This window comes from Salmo salar, chromosome 06 (genome assembly GCF_965601325.2).
Source record: "Salmo salar chromosome 06, fSalSal1, whole genome shotgun sequence".
Taxonomy (NCBI): Eukaryota; Metazoa; Chordata; class Actinopteri; order Salmoniformes; family Salmonidae; genus Salmo; species Salmo salar.
Window position 1 is genome coordinate 64,787,289 of NC_138296.1, and position 19,324 is coordinate 64,806,612.

The 19,324-nt window shown below is 42.0% G+C and overlaps 2 protein-coding genes across 3 annotated transcripts in view; both read right to left on the reverse strand.

The window, feature by feature from the left end:
- Nucleotides 1-9,260, reverse strand: part of pex7 (peroxisomal biogenesis factor 7) — a 29,987-nt gene extending 20,727 nt beyond the window's left edge. For both annotated transcript variants that reach the window (XM_014205106.3, XM_082976840.1), the window contains exons 1-5: nt 8,931-9,260; nt 8,564-8,621; nt 8,280-8,433; nt 7,981-8,058; nt 7,740-7,851 (exon numbers count right to left, since the gene is read on the reverse strand). In XM_014205106.3, the coding sequence (XP_014060581.3) occupies nt 7,740-7,851; nt 7,981-8,058; nt 8,280-8,433; nt 8,564-8,621; nt 8,931-9,036 (508 nt within the window). In that variant the 5' untranslated portion in view covers nt 9,037-9,260. The remainder of the gene's footprint in view (nt 1-7,739; nt 7,852-7,980; nt 8,059-8,279; nt 8,434-8,563; nt 8,622-8,930) is intronic.
- A 2,879-nt stretch (nt 9,261-12,139) lies between these two features.
- Nucleotides 12,140-14,806, reverse strand: LOC106607767 (hairy/enhancer-of-split related with YRPW motif protein 2). Its single transcript, XM_014205107.3, has 5 exons — nt 14,578-14,806; nt 14,131-14,209; nt 13,852-13,935; nt 13,614-13,695; nt 12,140-13,094 (listed from the first exon to the last, which is right to left on the reverse strand). Exons 1-5 carry the CDS (start codon nt 14,658-14,660, stop codon nt 12,421-12,423), a joined length of 1,002 nt encoding a protein of 333 aa, XP_014060582.1. The 5' UTR covers nt 14,661-14,806; the 3' UTR covers nt 12,140-12,420.
- Nucleotides 14,807-19,324: the final 4,518 nt, after the last annotated feature.

Genomic DNA, 19,324 nt, shown 5'->3' on the forward strand with positions numbered 1-19,324 from the left:
TCCCTCCACAGCGGAAGGAAGGCAGGCAGGCAGGCAGCAGCCCCCATTCCCCCTGGCTCATCCTGGATCAGATACAAGACCAGGGACATGGGAATGTGGCCCTGCCTGCCAAGGGACTGCGACACTCATCGGCACAACGACAGCCAGATGGAAGCATTTTAAGAGGGTCTGGACAAGATGCTCTCACTACCCACCCTCCCTCCCTCCCTCCCTCCATCCTCCCTCTCCTCTTTCTTTAACACACACACACTCAGACCCAAGCTAGAAGGGGCTTCCTGGTGAGATTCTAACAATGGGTTTTTAGGCCACTCCCTCTGCAGTCTGCAGTGAATGACCTCGGCCGGGTGTTCAGTGTCTATTACAAGTATCAATGGAAACCTGCTGCGTCAGCTCCACAGCCTAATGCCATCTTCACACCATTTCACCCTATACAATAGTCCACTACAGCATAATACTACAGTTCAGCAAAATCAAGGTTTACGTTTCAATTTTTTTTGCATTTCCCATCTAGTCCTAAATCTACAGCTTAAATATGAATCTAGAGGCTTAAATATTTTGATTAAACACTTTATACACCTGTATTCAATACATGTTATTACTGTGTATTCATTTGTGATATTTGAAATTAAGACTTATTTTTCAACTCTGCCATTTCCATTGGAAATATGTTTACATACTGTATCAGCACTGGATTAATGTGGCTTGAAAGAAACCCTCTAGACATTCTATAATGAATAGGTGGTCTATTCAAAGCAAAACACTTTTACAGCCCCATGCCATTTCCATGGAACACATAATCTTGCAGTAGAGCTGGGACAATAAACCCTCAATTATCGACACCAACCATACCGATCACTTATCGCAGGCATTTTACTGATATTGTTCATTACAATAAGTAGCCCGTACTAGAGAAATGTGAAGTTTGAAATGAAATCCGTTTGCTAAAATGGGTGATTGTTAATGTGACAATAGATTTTTTTAATTTAACCTTTATTTAAACTAGGCACTTCAGTTAAGAACAAATTCTTATTTACAATGATGGCCTACCCAGGCCAAACCCGGACGACGCTGGGCCAATTGTGCGCCGCCCTATGGGACTCCCAATCACGGCTGGATGTGATGCAGCCTGGATCACTTGATGGCTACAACCATCAAACTAGTAGTAGTAGCTTAAAGGATAATAAAATAAAAACTGTGGAGCATATTAATGTTATAAATATATTGTTCTATTTATCGTTATGTCATCAATTCAGGCGACTTATCACTATATGGATTTTTGTCCATATCGCCCAGCTCAAGCTTGCAAGTCAACATAAGGTCGGATAAAGATGGTTTGAAATATGTCCAGTCATTCTGGAATAAAGAGTTGGTCTGTTTGCAGCAAAACACTTCCACTAATTAACCTCATTGATCTGTGGTCATCCGCTTGGAAGAGCAACTCATTGCATTGTAAAGCAGTGTGGAGCCGGTCACAAGGCATTGCCTTAACTTCTTTAACTTCTCTGTGAAATGTCCCATATGCACAAAAAGCTTATTTCTCTAAAATTTTGCACACAAATTTGTTTACACCCCTGTTAGTGAGCATTTGTCCTTTGCCAAGATAATCCATCCACCTGACAGGTGTAGCATATTAAGAACTGATCAAACAGCATGATCATTACACAGGTGCACCTTGTGTTGGGGACAATAAAATGCCACTCTAAAATGTGCAGTTTTGTCACACAACACAATGCCTCAAGTTTTGAGGGAGCGTGCAATTTGCATGCTGACTGCAGGAATGTCCACCAGAGCATTTGCCAGAGAATGTAATGTTAATTTCACTACCATAAGCCATTCTGAAAGGCTGGGCCTGGCTCCCCTGTGGGTGGAAAAGGGAAAGGGGTCTGAATGCTTTCCGAATGCACTGTATACACACACACGCACACTGTCAAAAGTTTGGACACACCTACTCATTCAAGGGTTTTTCTTTATTTTGTAAATAAAGAATTGTAGAATAATATTATTATTCTACATTGTAGAATTCTACATTGTAGAATAATAGTGAAGACATCAAAACTATGAAATAACACATATGGAATCATGTAGTAACCAAAAAAGTGTTAAAAGGGTGGCTTCAAAGTAGCCATCCTTTGCCTTGATGACAGCTTTGCATACTCTTGGCATTCTCTCAACCAGCTTCACCTGGAATGCTTTTCCAACAGTCTCGAAGGTGTTCCCACATATGCTAAGCACTTGTTGGCTGCTTTTCGTTCACTCTGTGGTCCAACTCATCCCAAACCATCTCAATTGGGTTGAGGTTGGGTGATTGTGGAGGCCAGGTTATCTGATGCAGCACTCCATCCCTCTCCTTCTTGGTCAAATAGCCCTTACACAGCCTGGAGGTGTGTTGGGTCATTGTCTTGTTGAAAAACAAATGACAGCCCCACTAAGCGCAAACCAGATGGGATGGCATATCGCTGTGGAATACTGTGGTAGCCATACTGGGGTAGCCAAGTGTGACTTGAATTCTAAATGAATCTGTCCACTTTACGTTCCCATTAACGAAGAGAGGCAGCAACTCACAGACTAACTCCCACTGTCACTCCTATTGACTGAAACCACTGCAGAAATGAATTCCTTGATGGCTTTTCAGAATGGAGCGGAGTTTTTTTGTTGTTGCCAATTACGAAAGCGAATCACGGCGAAGGGGAGGAGATGAATGAAAATTGTTCAAGCGTTTCTGAGCGATTAGTTAGGTCAATATTCAGTGGTTGGGATGATCTAGATGCTGGTGTTTGATAGCATCTTTGCTTTTTTTGGTTCGCTCAGGGCTCAGCTCACATTTTTAATTACAGTGAAATGGATCCATGGTGGAGATTGCAGCCTCACAAAGCCACTTGCCTGTAAAGCTCTCCTTCATCCCTGCCAAGATGCTGCAAGCAGGCAGGGTTTGTCGCCGTGGCCCATCTTGGAGGAGCGAGAGAGAGAGAATATGGGAGTTCCCGATAAGCCCTAATCAGCAAGTGCCAGCATTGTATGCACCCCCCCCTCCCCCCAGGGATGTTGAGCAGAGGTTGTGTACGTTTTGGTTCTACAAAACTGTATCTATAATAAGTTTCAATAATCAATGAATTGCATTCAATCTTGCACCATTCGATCAATTATCAGTTGTAAACATGTATTTTTCTTCTTTATATGCTGCCTGCAGCCTGATCTATTTTGCCTGTGAGCACATGACAGACAGTTGTTGGTCAGAGCACATGTCCATAGTCACCGGAAGAGCGCTTACGGCCAGCAGGTGAAACAAACAACCAAAAAAATAACGAGTCACTCAGAAAAACTAGTCATGACTATCGAGTGAGTAAAAAGAGTCATTCAAAAATAACGAATCGCTCGTGAACTGCACATCACTTACCCACGTGTGGCTGCTTTTAAGGAACACAGCTTATATAATATAGAAAACGCAAGCATCCATTTATATGGCACTGATATATCCCTAAAAAACTTTGCCAATCCAGAGTTTGCGTAACCGAGTGTGGATTTAAATACTGTGATTTTGGAAGGCTGTAAGGCAGCTTTGACAATACGCAGTTCTGGATCAAGTGTCTAACTGCAGGTTCTGGTCTCTGCGGGTGTGGGGTTACCACCAGATCTCACTCACGTGGCATCTATTACTATGTACCCCTGCTGAGGCAGCATCCTGCAAACCTCTCTCTCCCATCTCCTCTTGCTCCCATGGACCAATATAGCTGTGCTGTGGGATCTGTGTGCATGCCTCACAGCCCTCCTATTGATTTTCACCCACTTCTCATTACCTACTTGGTAACACCTTCAGTGTCAAGGTTTTAATAGGAAAAAGGGGACCTTCCATCAACACTTCGCTGTGTTATCATAGCTAATGGCTCTCGGGGTAGGCTGCCTTACTGAGTGAGATGCGGAGAGCGAAGGATAAGATAACCTACCAGGGTCTGTGTGTGTGTGTGTGTGTGTGTGTGTGTGTGTAGTGGGGTGAGGGGGCTAGCCCCTGAAGCTAGGTAAAAAATGTCTCACACTAAAACCATTGTCTTAACAATTATTATATTGTTCTACTGTGCCCCCTTCGTGGCAGATCATTGGGGGATCATGTACAGTGTATATTAAGGACGAAATACGCAACATCATCATGGGGTAAAAATCTGGTACATTTGACCAGATGTATCATATTTTGATATCAAACCAGCAGCGATCACCAGAAAAGATATGATTATGTGATTTCAGTCAATCTTCACATACACTGAACAAAAATATAAAATATAAACGCAATATGCAACAATTTCAAGATGTTTACTGAGTTGCAGTTCGTATAAGGAAATCAATCAATTGATATGAATTCATTAGGCCCTAATCTATGGATTTCACATGATTGGGAATACAGACATATATCTGTTGGTCACAGATAGCTTAAAAAAAGGTAGGGGTGTGGATCAGAAAACCAGTCAGTATCTGGTATGACCACTATTTGCCTCATGCAGCACGACACATGTGCTTCGCATAGAGTTGATTGTGGCCTGTGGAATGTTGTCCCAATCCTCTTCAATGGCTGTGCCAAGTTGCTGGATATTGGCAGGAACTGGAACATGCTGTCGTACACGTTGACCAAGAGCATCCCAAACATGCTCAGTGGGTGACATGTCTGGTGAGTATGCAGGCCATGAAAGAACTGGGAAATTTTCAGCTTCCAGGAATTGTGTACAAATCATTACGACATGGGGCTGTGCATTATCATAGTGAAACATGAGGTGATGGCGGCGGATGAATAGCACAATGATGGGCTTCAGGATCTTGTCATGGTATCTCTGTGCATTCAAATTGCCATCGATAAAATGCAATTGTGTGCATTGTAGAGGTCGACCGATTATGATTTTTCAACGCCAATACCAATACTGATTATTGGAGGACCAAAAAAAGCCGATGCCGATTAATCTGCCGATTTTTTATTTTTATTTGTAATAATGACAAATACAACAATACTGAATGAACACTTATTTTAACTTAATATAATACATCAATAAAATCAATTTAGCCTCAAATAAATAATGAAACATGTTCAATTTGGTTTAAATAATGCAAAAATAAAGTGTTGGAGAAGAAAGTAAAAGTGCAATATGTGCCATGTAAGAAAGCTAACGTTTAAGTTCCTTGCTCAGAACATGAGAACATATGAAAGCTGGTGGTTCCTTTTAACATGAGTCTTCAATATTCCCAGGTAAGAAGTTTTAGGTTGTAGTTATTATAGGAATTATAGGACTATTTCTCTCTATACGATTTGTATTTCATATACCTTTGACTATTGGATGTTCTTATAGGCACTTTAGTATTGCCAGTGTAACAGTATAGCTTCCGTCCCTCTCCTCGCTCCTACCTGGGCTCGAACCAGGAACACATCGACAACAGCCACCCTCGAAGCAGCGTTACCCATGTAGAGCAAGGGGAACAACTACTCCAAGTCTCAGAGCGAGTGACGTTTGAAACGCTATTAGCGCGCACCCGCTAACTAGCTAGCCATTTCACATCGGTTACACCAGCCTAATCTTGGAAGTTGATAGGCTTGAAGTCATAAACAGCGCAATGCTTGAAGCACAGCGAAGAGCTGCTGGCAAAACGCACGAAAGAGCTGTTTGAATGAATGCTTACGAGCCTGCTGCTGCCTACCACCGCTCAGTCAGACTGCTCTATCAAATCATAGGCTTAATTATAATATAATAAACACACAGAAATATGAGCCTTAGGTCATTAATATGGTCGAATCAGGAAACTATCATCTCAAAAACAAAACGATTTTCCTTTCAGTGAAATACGAAACCGTTCCGTATTTTATCTAACTGGTGGCATCCCTAAGTCTAAATATTCCTGTTACATTGCACAACTTTCAATGTTATGTCATAATTACGTAAAATTCTGGCAAATTAGTTTGCAACGAGCCAGGCGGCCCAAACTGTTGCATATACCCTGACTCTGCGTGCAATGAACACAAGAGAAGTGACACAATTTCACCTGGTTAATATTGCCTGCTAACCTGGATTTCTTTTAGCTAAATATGCAGGTTTAAAAATATATACTTCTGTGTATTGATTTTAAGAAACACGTTGGTACACGTTGGAGCAACGTGTACCTAAGCGATTATATGCAACGCAGGACAGGCTAGATAAACTAGTAATATCATCAACCATGTGTAGTTAACTAGTGATTATGATTGATTGATTGTTTTTTTATAAGATAAGTTTAATGCTAGCTAGCAACTTACCTTGGCTTCTTACTGCATTTTATTTCAGCTCATGAAACATGGGACCAACACTTTACATGTTGCGTTTATATTTTTGTTCAGTATAATTCCCACAACTCTTACAAAGGTAACTATCCCTTCTATCAAATCATTGTTATTCATGATGTTTGACACGTATCTGACTAGTAATAGGCTACAGCATTCACTTATAAAAGTACATTTTTCTGATACATCTGTAAAAAGAGAGTAGATTCATAAAGAGTAGAGTAGATTCATAAACCAATAAACACCCCGGTGACATCCCATGACAATTGTTTGCGCTGGGATAGTACAATGAATTCACATCTTCTCTTTTGACTACAGAACTTTTCCCTGGCTGAAAACTGTCTGAACACTGGAACATAGACTGTAGGCAATGACAAGACAGCCACTTATAAAATAAAGTTATGGCGGAGCAAACAGAGCCTGGTTAATTCTGATATGGTCTCCACAGAGAGGCTCTGATACCCATCAGGGCCCAAGACTTATCGGCGGTGACAAACCCTGTTAGCACCCGGCCCTAGAGTGCTGCGACTGGGAACTGACTGTGAGAGGGAGGACGCTGTAGGCTAAACGACTCATGTTTAGATGAGATCACAGTGTGGCAGCTGTCTGTGAACAGAGGAACATGTATCTGTTTTCTAATAGAAACAATGTCATGTTCACGAGCAGCACAAGAGCACTGTAGGTCACATGATCCAGATAATTGATGGAGATAAGCGCTCATGCTAAATTCAGGTTAAGTCCATTGATCTTTTGTTAAAGTCAATTTGTTAAGTTGTAACATACCAAACCTCTTTTCTTTGAATGTTTCAGGAGCACAGAAACTGTGGATAGTGCTTGATTGGGCCTCTAGCATAACATAAACAGCAATAATAATGAATGTAGGCCTTAACCTTTTAGAAGCATAAGTTACTATATTCTACTCTATAATTCAGAATTGAACAATAAGAAAATACTTACTATGAAAGGCTACATCTGTACTGATTAATAACAGCAGTTGTACACTGCTTCAGAGGCAGTGTGCCAGACCAGTGAATCCGAACTAGAGCTTTAGTGACACCATGTGGTTATGGTAAGGCATTACAATCAATTGCTGGATTTTTAAAAACCTGATTACAAATCAAATCAATTTTTATTTGTCACATGCGCAGAATACAACAGGCAGACCTTACCATGAAATGCTGATTACAAGCCTTTAACCAACAACGCAGTTCAATAAATAGTGTTAAGAAAATATTTACTAAATAAACTATAATAAAAATGTAATAAAAAGTAACAATAAAATAAAGAGGCTATATACTTGGGGTACCGGTACCGAGTCAATGTGCGGGGGTACAGGTTAGTCAAGGTTGATGAAAAAGTCACAAACCTCGATCAACCTAGAGAATTTAAATTCTAATTTAACTAATGTAATATCTGAAGCATTAGTGACCAAGGGAAGTGTAACTGTACTCACCTGATGCTGAAGCAAAGCACCCTGGGATGTGAGGAGACCACACTGTGCTGTAGATGACCCCTTCATGACCCTGAAGGGTGCAGAGCGACTGGCCGCCACGGCTGAGATCCCACTGTTGGAACAACAACTCCACTCATAAAACAAAGCCATGCTATTTTTCATCCAATCCAGTTTGACTATCAGTGTGTGTGTGTGTGTGTGTGTGTGATGCCAATACTACCACCACCATTTTGAAACACACCACTTTGGCTGTGCGGTCCCATGAGCCTGACACCACCAGGTTCTCCTCCCGGGTCTGACTCCAGTCCACAGAATAGACCTGGGAGAACAGGAAGTCCATCAACTAAAACTACAGTAGCAGCAAATGTGTCACATATGATAATGCATGGACCAGTAGGCTACAGTGATAACATTGTCATTTAGTAATTATACTGTACTTACAACAGTATTACAATGATGTATTGTAAGATGTAACCCTAAAATGGTATGCTTATAATAGTTACATTGGTAATATAAGCTCATGCAAGGTAACAAGCCCACCTCTTGTGTGTGCTCTTTGAGCACCTGCAGTGGCCCGGGCAGGGGGTTGGCTGTGTCCCAGACCTGCAGAGACCCGTCTCCTCCTCCCGTCAACAGGATATGCTCATTACTCTCACTCCACGTCACGTCAAACAGACCATCATTCCAGTCAAAACTACATGAGACAGAGGTAGCAATACGGGGAGAAGATGCATCAGCAAGTTGTTTCAGTGACTGTTGAATGTGTGATGCATTGTTGTCAAACTGTGTCAGTATGAGAAATTCAATGTTGGAAAGTTGATTACCTTTTCACAAGAGAGATCCCGGTCTCGGTCTGCTCCAGCACAAGCAGCGTCCCACATCCTTGAAAACACACACACACACACACACACACACACACACACACACACACACACACACACACTTCATTAGAATAAATGCAAGTAAGCATTGCATTAAATTGCAACAAGTTCTTGGTTTCATAACACTATGGAACTAGCTAAAAACAATGGCTGTCATGTTGTAATCGCCGACAGTAACCCACAATAAATACACACTTGCAGTCTCGAAACTCTTAACCCGTCAATCACAATGTGACATTAACCCGAGCCCTGCTCTTCGATTTTGTCGTGACGAGATTAATTTATTAAATAGTCTACACCGTTTATTCACCTGCAATTCCATAATACTGGGATGTCGCACACGCCAACCGTGTTGGAATAAACGGTGATATCTCCACTGCATAGCCGTGTCGAGCTGGGAACTTGAATGTCTTCATAACCTTTCAAGTTGTTTGGTGAGTTGTACTATGTCACTGCGTCGTCAAACAGAGCAACACTTGGTTGTAATGTTTAACCTGCCCAAAATAGTTGTGTGCGCGCATAGTTTTATGAAAATACAATAGGCTACAATGTAACAAAGCTTTATTAAACAGGAACGTAAACATATATTGTTAATAAACATTCATCTCCAGTGTATGGTCTCCAGACTTCCTCGTTTGCGAGATCACCACGGAAGAACAAAGATCACAAGCCTTCTGATTGGTGAGTGATTTCTTGCATGCTCCTCATTGGTCGAATGGTTTTGAGCACTGATTTACTGATCTCAAATCAGTCCTTGTGTTATTTTTAAGGGGCTTCGATTAACCTGACCCGGGTTCCCGTGTAAGAGTGTTTTGCCCGGGTGAAAGTTGATTGCATTTATTTTGGAACCGGTCTGACTCCCAAGCGTGAGCCAGGTGCCCCGTTCAAAGCCCATGGCAAAGTCGGCACAAAAAAGTGACGTAAGAGCATGTGGAGTAATGAGTAGGATTCTGTTATCACATGCAAAATGGATTGCTATTTAGCTTTATCTGCCTTCCCAATGAAAACGCGTTAGACAATTCAAACGTATTTTATGGAAAAGAGATGTAGCCTATGTTTATGGACGATGCACCATGCTGACAATGCACCATGCTGCCTTGTTGACAAAATGAACGAGCGGCATAGATTACTGTTCGATTTGAGTGGGAGCTCCTCCCTACCGTGTTTCGCCTGGTGCCTCACGGTTCAGCATAATCGGATCAAACGGCTGATAATAATTGTATAGAACCTAGTCATATATATATTTTATTATCTGGGTTCTCTATGGTCCAAATTCATGTCTATGGATTGGATACTGGGTATCCAATGGTTGAATTAATTTCATCACAAGGTGGCGACATTGCCGTGGGTGTCTGCAATCACTCACTTGAACGTATCTTCTACTTTATGTAATTTAAATAATGTTATTTGTCACCTGTAGTGTACAATTTCAAATTGTTAGGTTTCTTTAGTCTTGGTCTAGTTATTGTTTTTTGCTTGGTAACTTTATATAAAACTCACTGAAAATAATCACAATGACTATTTTAATAATTCAAGAAAAGTCACTTGTTGCAACTTGATCACAAATGTTTAAAATGATAATAACAATTGTATCACTTAGATCATTTTGTTGAGTGTTTGGCAATTCAGGTTTGAAGTACAAAGTTAGGTATTTAGGACTCCTTTCCTCGGCTTCATTTGAAGATATTTAATCAGTCTTAAATATATGTAAGAACATGAAATCCGTTAAATTATCAATGTGATTTTTATTTTTGGCGCATAAACTGGTAAAAATATTGTTATTAGGCTACGCGGCAAAAAAAAAAAGGGCACATTGATAACCCAGAGATGATGCGTAGCGTCGGACACATTGAACTGATTAAAACAATTTCACAAAATAACCACAATGATATTGAATCGATAAACATTAGATTTAATACATTCTAAACGACGATGGAGCCTACTAAAAGGTGTGCAGACCAGCCCAGGCTAGCCCACAGCATCGGCCATTTGACGTTTCTGTGGTTCATGTGCGTCTTTGATTTATGACAGAACTTCAAAGCGCTCGCCCCGGCGTGAGAACCAGTCCGGAGCAAAGCATATAACCCGCGGATTTATGACCGAGCGCTGTTCCCATGATTGTCGGTGGGCAGCAGGCGCTGTTTGTCGTAATCCCCATTCACTTGGAAATGCTGATACTTTTTCTTTTAAGGAATTGAATGGTGTGACAGTGATTTACTAATGTAAATCTTTCTAACAGACCCAGGATAAAGAGAGTGGATTAGGCCAGCATAAAGATCCATCTTGGGAGGAGTGACCAAAGTTGTTTTGCCTTTATACTTCTGTTCCAAACCAGCGGTTTGTCAGGGCTGTTGATACCCTGTATTCGCGTTGACAAGTTCTTTCTCCAAGGGAGAAACGGAACCAGACTCTTTACAGATTCTCTTTTTTCCCCTTTGAATACCATTAAGCATTGCCATAAGCTAACCAATGCAATCAACTAGAGGTCCAGTCTAAGTGACACAATAGACACGTGAAATTGATATATTTTAAAACGTCAAGGCCTATAGGTCCCTGTAGTAGATATAATTACAGAACAGGGTAAGTTTTTGATGGGAAAGGCTAGAGACATTTTGGTGACTGATTTACAACTCTGTGTATAGGCTACCAGACAGTGCCAGACGGTGCCAGTTATGCAATTGTACTTATGTGTGTCTCTCTTAGGGAGTTTTGTTTTGTCTCAAAAACAAATAACAGGAAAGATAATTTTTTTCCCCTCACCAAAAGACTGAACATATAGTTTGTGGTCTTCAATTTGTGACTTGTTAAAAAAATAGCTTTTAATATGGTACTATAGTATTGGCAGTGGCACACACACTGGTTCCATTGATCTGTGGTGAAACAAAGAAGAATATACTCTGAGTGGCCAAATATTTAAAAAAATGTTTAATCAGTGACATCCATAGAGGGCTGTTTGCATAGAAAGCGGTTATATAAAAAGACAAGTTATAGTAGTATCATTGAACTGCAGTTGGAACTCTGATGTGATGTGTCGTTTTTGTACTTTCTAAAGAAGAAAAAAAGCTCCTGTCGTGTTCACAGCAGCAAATTGAAGTGCATCATACCAAATATGCCTTCCTCTACCTTCAATATAGCTTCTAGTTCATCTAATATTCATACATATTTACAAACTTGTTAGTTCATGGATTTGATTAGATACACACTACATTGATTCATGTGTTGACTTATTATCTCCAAAACCTTTGGTTCTACCTCCAATGTTCTTCATCTGATTGATTAGAGCAACTCCAAACTAAAGACACTGCTTTGTGATTGTTAATCACACTATTTTCCACCAAGAGTTGAGATCGAAGCAAAACAAAACGTCTGCTGGATTTAGTTTCTATTTCTCAAATTCTGAAAATATTGCTCATAACAGTGTGAATGAAACAGCCAGTGTTGGGGAAACACATGCGCTAAAGCAATAGTGACAGTGAAGAAAATTATGAAAACAAAGGGAGAAAATGGAGTCTAGAGAGGTCTAATTTGAGTGCTGTTCTTTAATAAAAATAAAACATTAGTACATTTTAAGTGGATCTAATTATCCTCTCTCTCGCTCTCTCCTCTCTCTCTCTCTCTCTCTCTCTCTCTCCCATGAGAGAGCTTGCATGCATGTGCTCTGAATTTGCACACAGCCAGAAATGAAATAAGCTGGTGGAATAAAAGTCCATGGACACAAAAAAAAGCCATAGTTAATAAAACAATCTTGTTCCTTTATCTGTATAGTGTGGATGGCCTCCGACCTTGTAAAAGTCGAACACTTAAAAGGCTCCCACTTCTGTTCCCCAAGGTCTGTATGGTTTGCTGCTGCCCTCTCGGTCTCTGCTCTGCTGTGAAGTGGATGTGGAGGAAATGGAGGGGCACACAGCTGAAGCTACCATAGACGCTGTGCTGCTCACACTGTGAGGTGTGAAGATGGGGAATCCTCCGGGAAAGGACAGGGGGAAAGTCTGGGCCGCAGCGGCAGCGGCCGCCGCGTGAACGGTGGCGGAGAGCGACAGGAGGGAGGTGGAGAGTGGGGGGACGCAGGGTGCCACGCTGCCATTAGAGGGCGCCCTGTGAGAAGAGTCAGTGTGGGCGAAGGTGGCTGTTAGTAGGGCCGAGCCGCGCTGGGGCACCTCCACAGACAGTCTGCTGGTGGCGCTGTCTGAGGAGGGCAGTCCACTCTGCTGGAGGAAGGCGGTGGGGAGGGGGTGGAAGGCTGTGGCCCAGTGGTGAGGGGGGAGCACCTGCTGGTGGTGTGCCATGGATGAGGTCATGGCAGCTGCCTCCCTCTGAGACGCGCAGGTGCTGAGGTGGGAGACCAGGCGCACGCGCAGGGGGTCAATGCTGTCTAATCCCTCCACAGAGCTCAGGTACCTGGCCACCTCCGTCAGACACTCCCTGAAGCCCACGCTCATGAAGTCCATAGCCAGGGAATGGGCATCAAAATACCCTAGAGAGACAAACAGACAGAGGAGTGACAGTGAAAATATGAATGCCAAGCAACTATAAATACTGCCGGTCCCTCTAACGATCTGTAACGTAGCCAGCAGCTGCTGATGGGATTGAAGACTAAATGGTGTGGGATGGATACACACTGGTCCCCTAGGCTGACCATTAGGGCTCCGGCTGTGCCTCCAGGCATAAGCTTAACAGTCTGGGATTGTGCTGGGATGATTGTATGTTTGTTTTGTCTCCCCAGTGCACCCGTTTTTACACTCGCTGGAAACTCCAAACAAACCACCAACAGGGCAGCCTGTGAATGCAGCCTTCTCTCCTCCCACGGATTTATGAAAGCAAACACAATGCAGGGTCAAGTGCTCCTTTTGTCCCAGCATCGCTTTCCCACGAGTTCAACCCTGCCATTAGCATTGATTTCCACTCCTTTAATCTTGTCAAAGGGGTCTGCTTGCAAGGATTTCACTACACAGTATGGCAGAGAGCAGTTAGAAGCAGCCAATGAACTCCTTACCTTTACCGCCAGTGGTCTGCAGCATCTTTAGGTGATCCACTGTCATCTGCAATATTTCTGCTTTCTCTAATTTGGCAGAACCCTGCAATGAGCAACAGGATGTATGAAGCTTAAAACTCTCGTAACTTTTTACGAATAAAAGACAGACAAAATGACCTTATCTGTTATTGTTTTGATGAAAATTAAACTTTTGTGTAAGTTCCGTTTAGAAATCAGAGCGGATATAATTCAAACTCACTTGTTTTTCAAATGCAGTTGGAACAAGTCGACGTAACTCTGATAAACTATTATTGATTCGATCCCTCCTTCTCTTCTCGATGATCTGGGATAGACAATTATATTATTGCATACTTGAAAATATAACAATTCAAGGCCTAATAATAATACTACTAATAATGTTAACAATAACGAGACAATAATTAAATACATGTTTAAATAATAAGTAATAAATAATACAGTAATGAATAATAAGCAATACATAATAACGATGATGGTAATAAACTACTCAAATAATTACCCCTCTTCGTTTTTTTCTTGCCATAACTTGGGTTGTTGTTGTTGGGGAGCCACATCTAATAAATGATCCATTGCTGTGCCTGCATGGGACAAACATAATCTATATGTTTTACTCAAAATAATATATTTATTTTGCGAATGAGCAATTATCCAAAACCACACAGTTTACTGTGTGTAATTTATGCATAAAACACTTATGTAACCTGCACTGATCAAGCAAGAGTCTCATATATATTCAAAATACATTGGAGAGAATTCTCCAAAATTGCCTGGATGTGTTCACAAACCACACATCAGGGTGAGAATTTGCACGTCCCTGAGGACACCAGAATAAAACGTTTTCACTTTTGCTAAACTTTTCTCAACTTAAAGTTTCATCAACGTTTCCCATGTGGCGCACACGCGGAAAATGTGGCTAACCTAACCCAAATCATTTTTATGAACTTACCCAGAATAATTATTCTCACTGCCGACATCAATAGTTTCATCCATGTCGCTGTCAGAAGTACTATCCTCACAAGGCCTCTTCATGGTGATGGCGAGAGTATGTCTTTACTAACGTCTCAGTGGATCGGTGCGCGGCCAGGTAGACTGATGACTGGTGCCTATACAATTCCCTCTGTACAGCTTTCCCACGAACCGTTGGAGCCTCAATCACTGATGCAGGGCAGCGTAGCCGCCTACGTCCTGCTTGGGAACACCCACAGTAGAAAAAACACGCCCCGAGCCACTGAGCAATGACGAGAGAGAGGTTTGTGCCGCTGCGCTGGACCAAGTTCCCTAGATAATTGGCTCTGCCCAGTTTTAGTCGGCCTACTGTTTAAAACACCCGCGGGCTGCGAAAAGCGTGAGAAACTGTTTACAGCAACGCGTACTGTGACAAAACATACACAGGACATAGCGCACTGTGTCAACCATAACAGAACATATATGTACGCCAGGGAATAATCAATTAGGCTACAGTAGCAAAACCGTTAGATGAACTTGAAAAAACGAAGCAAAAGTAGTGAATGAGAGAAATGTAATACGTCTAAAAAAGATAACAATAAAAACAACATAATTATTTCTAAATATAGAGTCTGTGTTAATGTTGGTGAAATCCTTCATCTTCAGTGAGAAATTAATTCCTCTGAGCAACTACTCCCCCCTCCCCCCACCTGAAACCTATTCACCATGACCAAGTCATTCCCTCCTTATAGGCCTATATGGAAAGATATAGTGATATACTTTGGAATAATGTGTTGAATAGTTTTCCATAATAACCAGAATAAATGTATTTTAATAATTGACCACATTAGTCTATGACATGGCTGGCAAAGGGATGGTGTGTTTGAGAGAAGTTAGATAATCATAGGAAAGTTTTAAATGGCGAAACTGAACATCCAGACCATCGGCAATCCTAATCTGCCCCCAGGGAGTGGAAGGAAGGAATGTCTATCTGTCTGTAGTGTGTATGACATCATGGACTTGCATGGAGAATGTCAAGAGTCTACACCTGGTCTTGAACTGAAAATGTCTACTCGACATCAAGGACTATAAAAAAGAGTAGATGGAGACATGGAGGAGCCAAGAACATCTGATGTGAGCTTTGGGGAAAGAGATTTTCACGCATCTGAATAATCTGTTCAGAGATATGACACTATGGCTGTGTTTACACAGGCAGCCCAATTCTGATCTTTTTTTCACTAACTGGTCTTCTGACCAATCACATCAGATCTTTTCACATCAGATCTTTTTCAGAGTTGACCTGATTGGTCAAAAGACCAATTAGTGAGAAAAAAAATCGGAATTTGGCTGCCTGTGTAAATGCAGCCTATAACCCAAAGCAGAGATGCAACAGATAGGGAGTGCTGTTTGGAACTGAACAAAATACATTGGGATGAAGATCAAATAAAACACAACTTGAACAAAATTATTACATTGTAAATATAATTGAGGATTCAAAAGAAAGAAAGGAAATATTGAATCAAAGACACATTTTGCTTCTTGTTTTAAACACATTGCAGTTCGTATGAGAAAAGTATCTCACCACAAGAGGTACACACACACACACACCACACACACACACACACACACACACACACACACACACACACACACACACACACACACACACACACACACACACACACACACACACACACACACACACACACACACACACACACACACACACACACACACAATGAATTGGGTCCCCTGCCAGTTGGATGCTCCAGCTGTAGTTAGTTTCCTGGGTTAAACAGTGAAGACAGCGCATTGTTTGGTGCACAATCCCCCCCCCCCCTCGTCATGTGCCTAACCCCTGGTGGAGGGCAGCACAGACTCCCAGGCAGCCTGCCAGTGTGATGACTCGTTCCCACAACTCACCGCACTGCAGTGAAACCCAATCGTCGTGTGAGATGCAGCCAGGAACACAGGCTGGGCTGGTGTGACAGGGAGGTTACCGCTAGCCAAGCTTCGCCCCCCCCCCCCACTGCCAACACCGCTGCTCGTAACCCTATTCTTCACATTGTTTGTGTTTGTGGTATGCCCAATTGAACCCACATGATCTAAAAGCTTATAAATGCACCACTTCCATAATGGACCTGGGCAACTTTTGACCTTTCACACGTTCATTTCTTTTTCACAACTTTGTTTCAACAAAGAGGTGGTCTCTTTGGTGGGATCTTTAGTAAACAGGTTGTTTTTATTCTTGTTTGTGAAATACATTAATAAATAACTTCAACTTAAGTCAAACCACACTACTAGAGGGAAAGTACTGTCTCTTAGTAAAATAGTACAAAAACTGAGCACTCAAAATTATATTTAAAAAAAGAAAGTCCTTATTTCTTTGTATTTTGTCTCTTTCTATCGCCATCAGTGATTAATATGCTACAGTGGGTTTGCACTATGACCATGGTGTCCACACTCTTTACCTCTTCTCTTCCTCCTGGGTCTGAGAGGCTGGTCTCTCCCCCCCCCCACCTCACTCATCCACACCCACCTCCCCTGAAGATAGGCCAATTGACCTGTCAACAACCTCTCATAGCCCAGTGCCCTGCACAAGCTCTCTCAGGTGTGACCCAGGGAATAGAGGAGTAATTAAAACATGTGCTGTAGTCCTACTGGGACTTTCCCTACCAATCCCTCCCATGGTGAGAGTTATCCGTAAAAGGGATTTCAAACCAGTGTGTTACTGGAAATGTATTCTTTTAACATGTTTAATGACTAGTTGTAATCAAACCGACCACATTTATCTAAGGAAATCTATAACAATATAAGGTCACAAAGACCCTTGAAAATGATTTCAAAGGCAGTTTTGATATAACATAGATGGCAAAGTATTAGACAATTAATTTCACGTGTCCTCCAGATCCTTCAAAACAGTATAAATTGTTGAACATTTAATTTGCCAAAAGGGGGATAAAACTTCCATCTCCCCCACCTTAATCTGTTTGTTTTCACCTTCCATCCTTGGGAGATAGAAAACAAGAGCCACTGATTAAAACCCAGGACATGACTTGAAAACATTAGTTGAAATATGTCTGCCATCGTCGAGTCTCCTTGACGGTGTCTTGAAACAGTATGTCTGGTGTCACCTCTTAGAATAGTCTGAGCATGAGGCTGGTCCAGCCTTGGGCGACGTGCGCAAGGGCATAATGTACTGTGTGTGTGCATGCGCGTGCGTGTGTGTGAGAGGGAGAGACTATGTGTTTGTGTGAAAGAGAGAGTGTGTGTGTGTGTGTGTGGAGACTGTGTGTACATGTGTGTGTCAGTGTGTGAGAGAGAGAGAGAGAGAGAGTGTGTGCACGTGTGTGTGTGTGTGTGTGTGTGTGTGTGTGTGTGTGTGTGTGTGTGTGTGTGTGTGTGTGTGTGTGTGTGTGTGTGTGTGTGTGTGTGTGTGTGTGTGTGTGTGTGTGTGTGTGTTTTTGTGCCTGAGTCCTCCATTCCCATGCAGGAGGTAAAATTCTCGTCATCCCAAACATACTTGCTCCATCCTCCACCCTGCCCCATGCACCAGCCCCTGCCCCTGTGCCATGCGATGGGGCTCCGGCCCCGGCCCCGGCCCGGTGTGCCATGGTATCAGTGGTTCTCAAGGCTGCCCAGCCTGGGAAAGGCTGTGTGGAGTCGTTCCAAAATCAGCATTACAAGCATTATTGTTCTTACCCTCCCAGAGTCCCCAGCACACAATGAAAACAACAGCAACAGCCACAATATCAAGCCCTCCTCCTAACACAAGGCTGCCCCTTAGTCACCTGCGAGCTGCCTTCTTCAAACAAAGTTAACTGCTTCATGGTAACAGACGCCGTTACCGGGGCCTCCACTTCCTGCGCTCTCTTTTCTTGGGCTCAGACAAGGACGTCCCCTCTCACCACTCCCAATATGAGTGAAAAACAAGTGGATTTCTAACAGAATGCAATAGGCTACAGACCTTGGATCTACTGAGTAAATCCATTACATATTAAGGGAACTTAATACGTAATGGATACAAGCCTGTTGCTTGTATCATTACTTTATTATTTTTAAATTTTAAATTTGACCTTTATTTAACTAGGCAAGTCAGTTAAGAACAAATTCTTATTTACAATGACGGCCTACCAAAAGGCAAAGGGCCTTGGGGGCTGGGATAAAAAAAAATAAAAAAAATATAGGACAAAACACACCACGACAAGAGAGACAACACAACACTACATAAAGAGAGACATAAGACAGCAACATTGCATGGCAGCAACACAACACAGCATGGTAGCAACACAACATGACAACAACATAGTAGCAACACAATATGGCAGCAGCACAACATGGTAGCAGTGCAAAACAGGGTACAAACATTGTTGGGCATATAGATTCAGCCCCATAAATTGTCTACTAATATTTAAAAGGATTTTAGACTTTTGTTCTGGGTGTTTAGAACCGTCTGAGACCAATAAATGAATCCGTCACATTTAAAATCAAAACATTAGTGTATATCATTACAACAGGTTTGCTAAAACAACAATCCAGTCCTATCCAAATAATCCAGACTCTTCCTTATTGTTGTCCAATTTGTCAGAGACAAACGACCCTCTGTTTATTCTCCCTGAGAGTGGGAACGAGCAGTCACTGTGACAATGCCCTGGGCGGGCGGACTCCAAACCTCTTGACTCCAGAGTCATATTATAGGCCCTTTATTAGTGTTTAAGGTCACAGAGAGACAAGCAAGTGCATCCTAT

Coding starts and splice junctions, on each gene's coding strand:
- LOC106607767 (XM_014205107.3), bottom strand. CDS start 14,660: ATGAAGAGGCCTTGTGAGGATAGTACTTCTGACAGCGACATGGATGAA. Junction 13,696..13,851: donor CAACTGCATTTGAAAAACAA/GTGAGTTTGAAT, acceptor TGCTCATTGCAG/GGTTCTGCCAAATTAGAGAA. Junction 13,095..13,613: donor GCAGACCACTGGCGGTAAAG/GTAAGGAGTTCA, acceptor TTGTCTCTCTAG/GGTATTTTGATGCCCATTCC.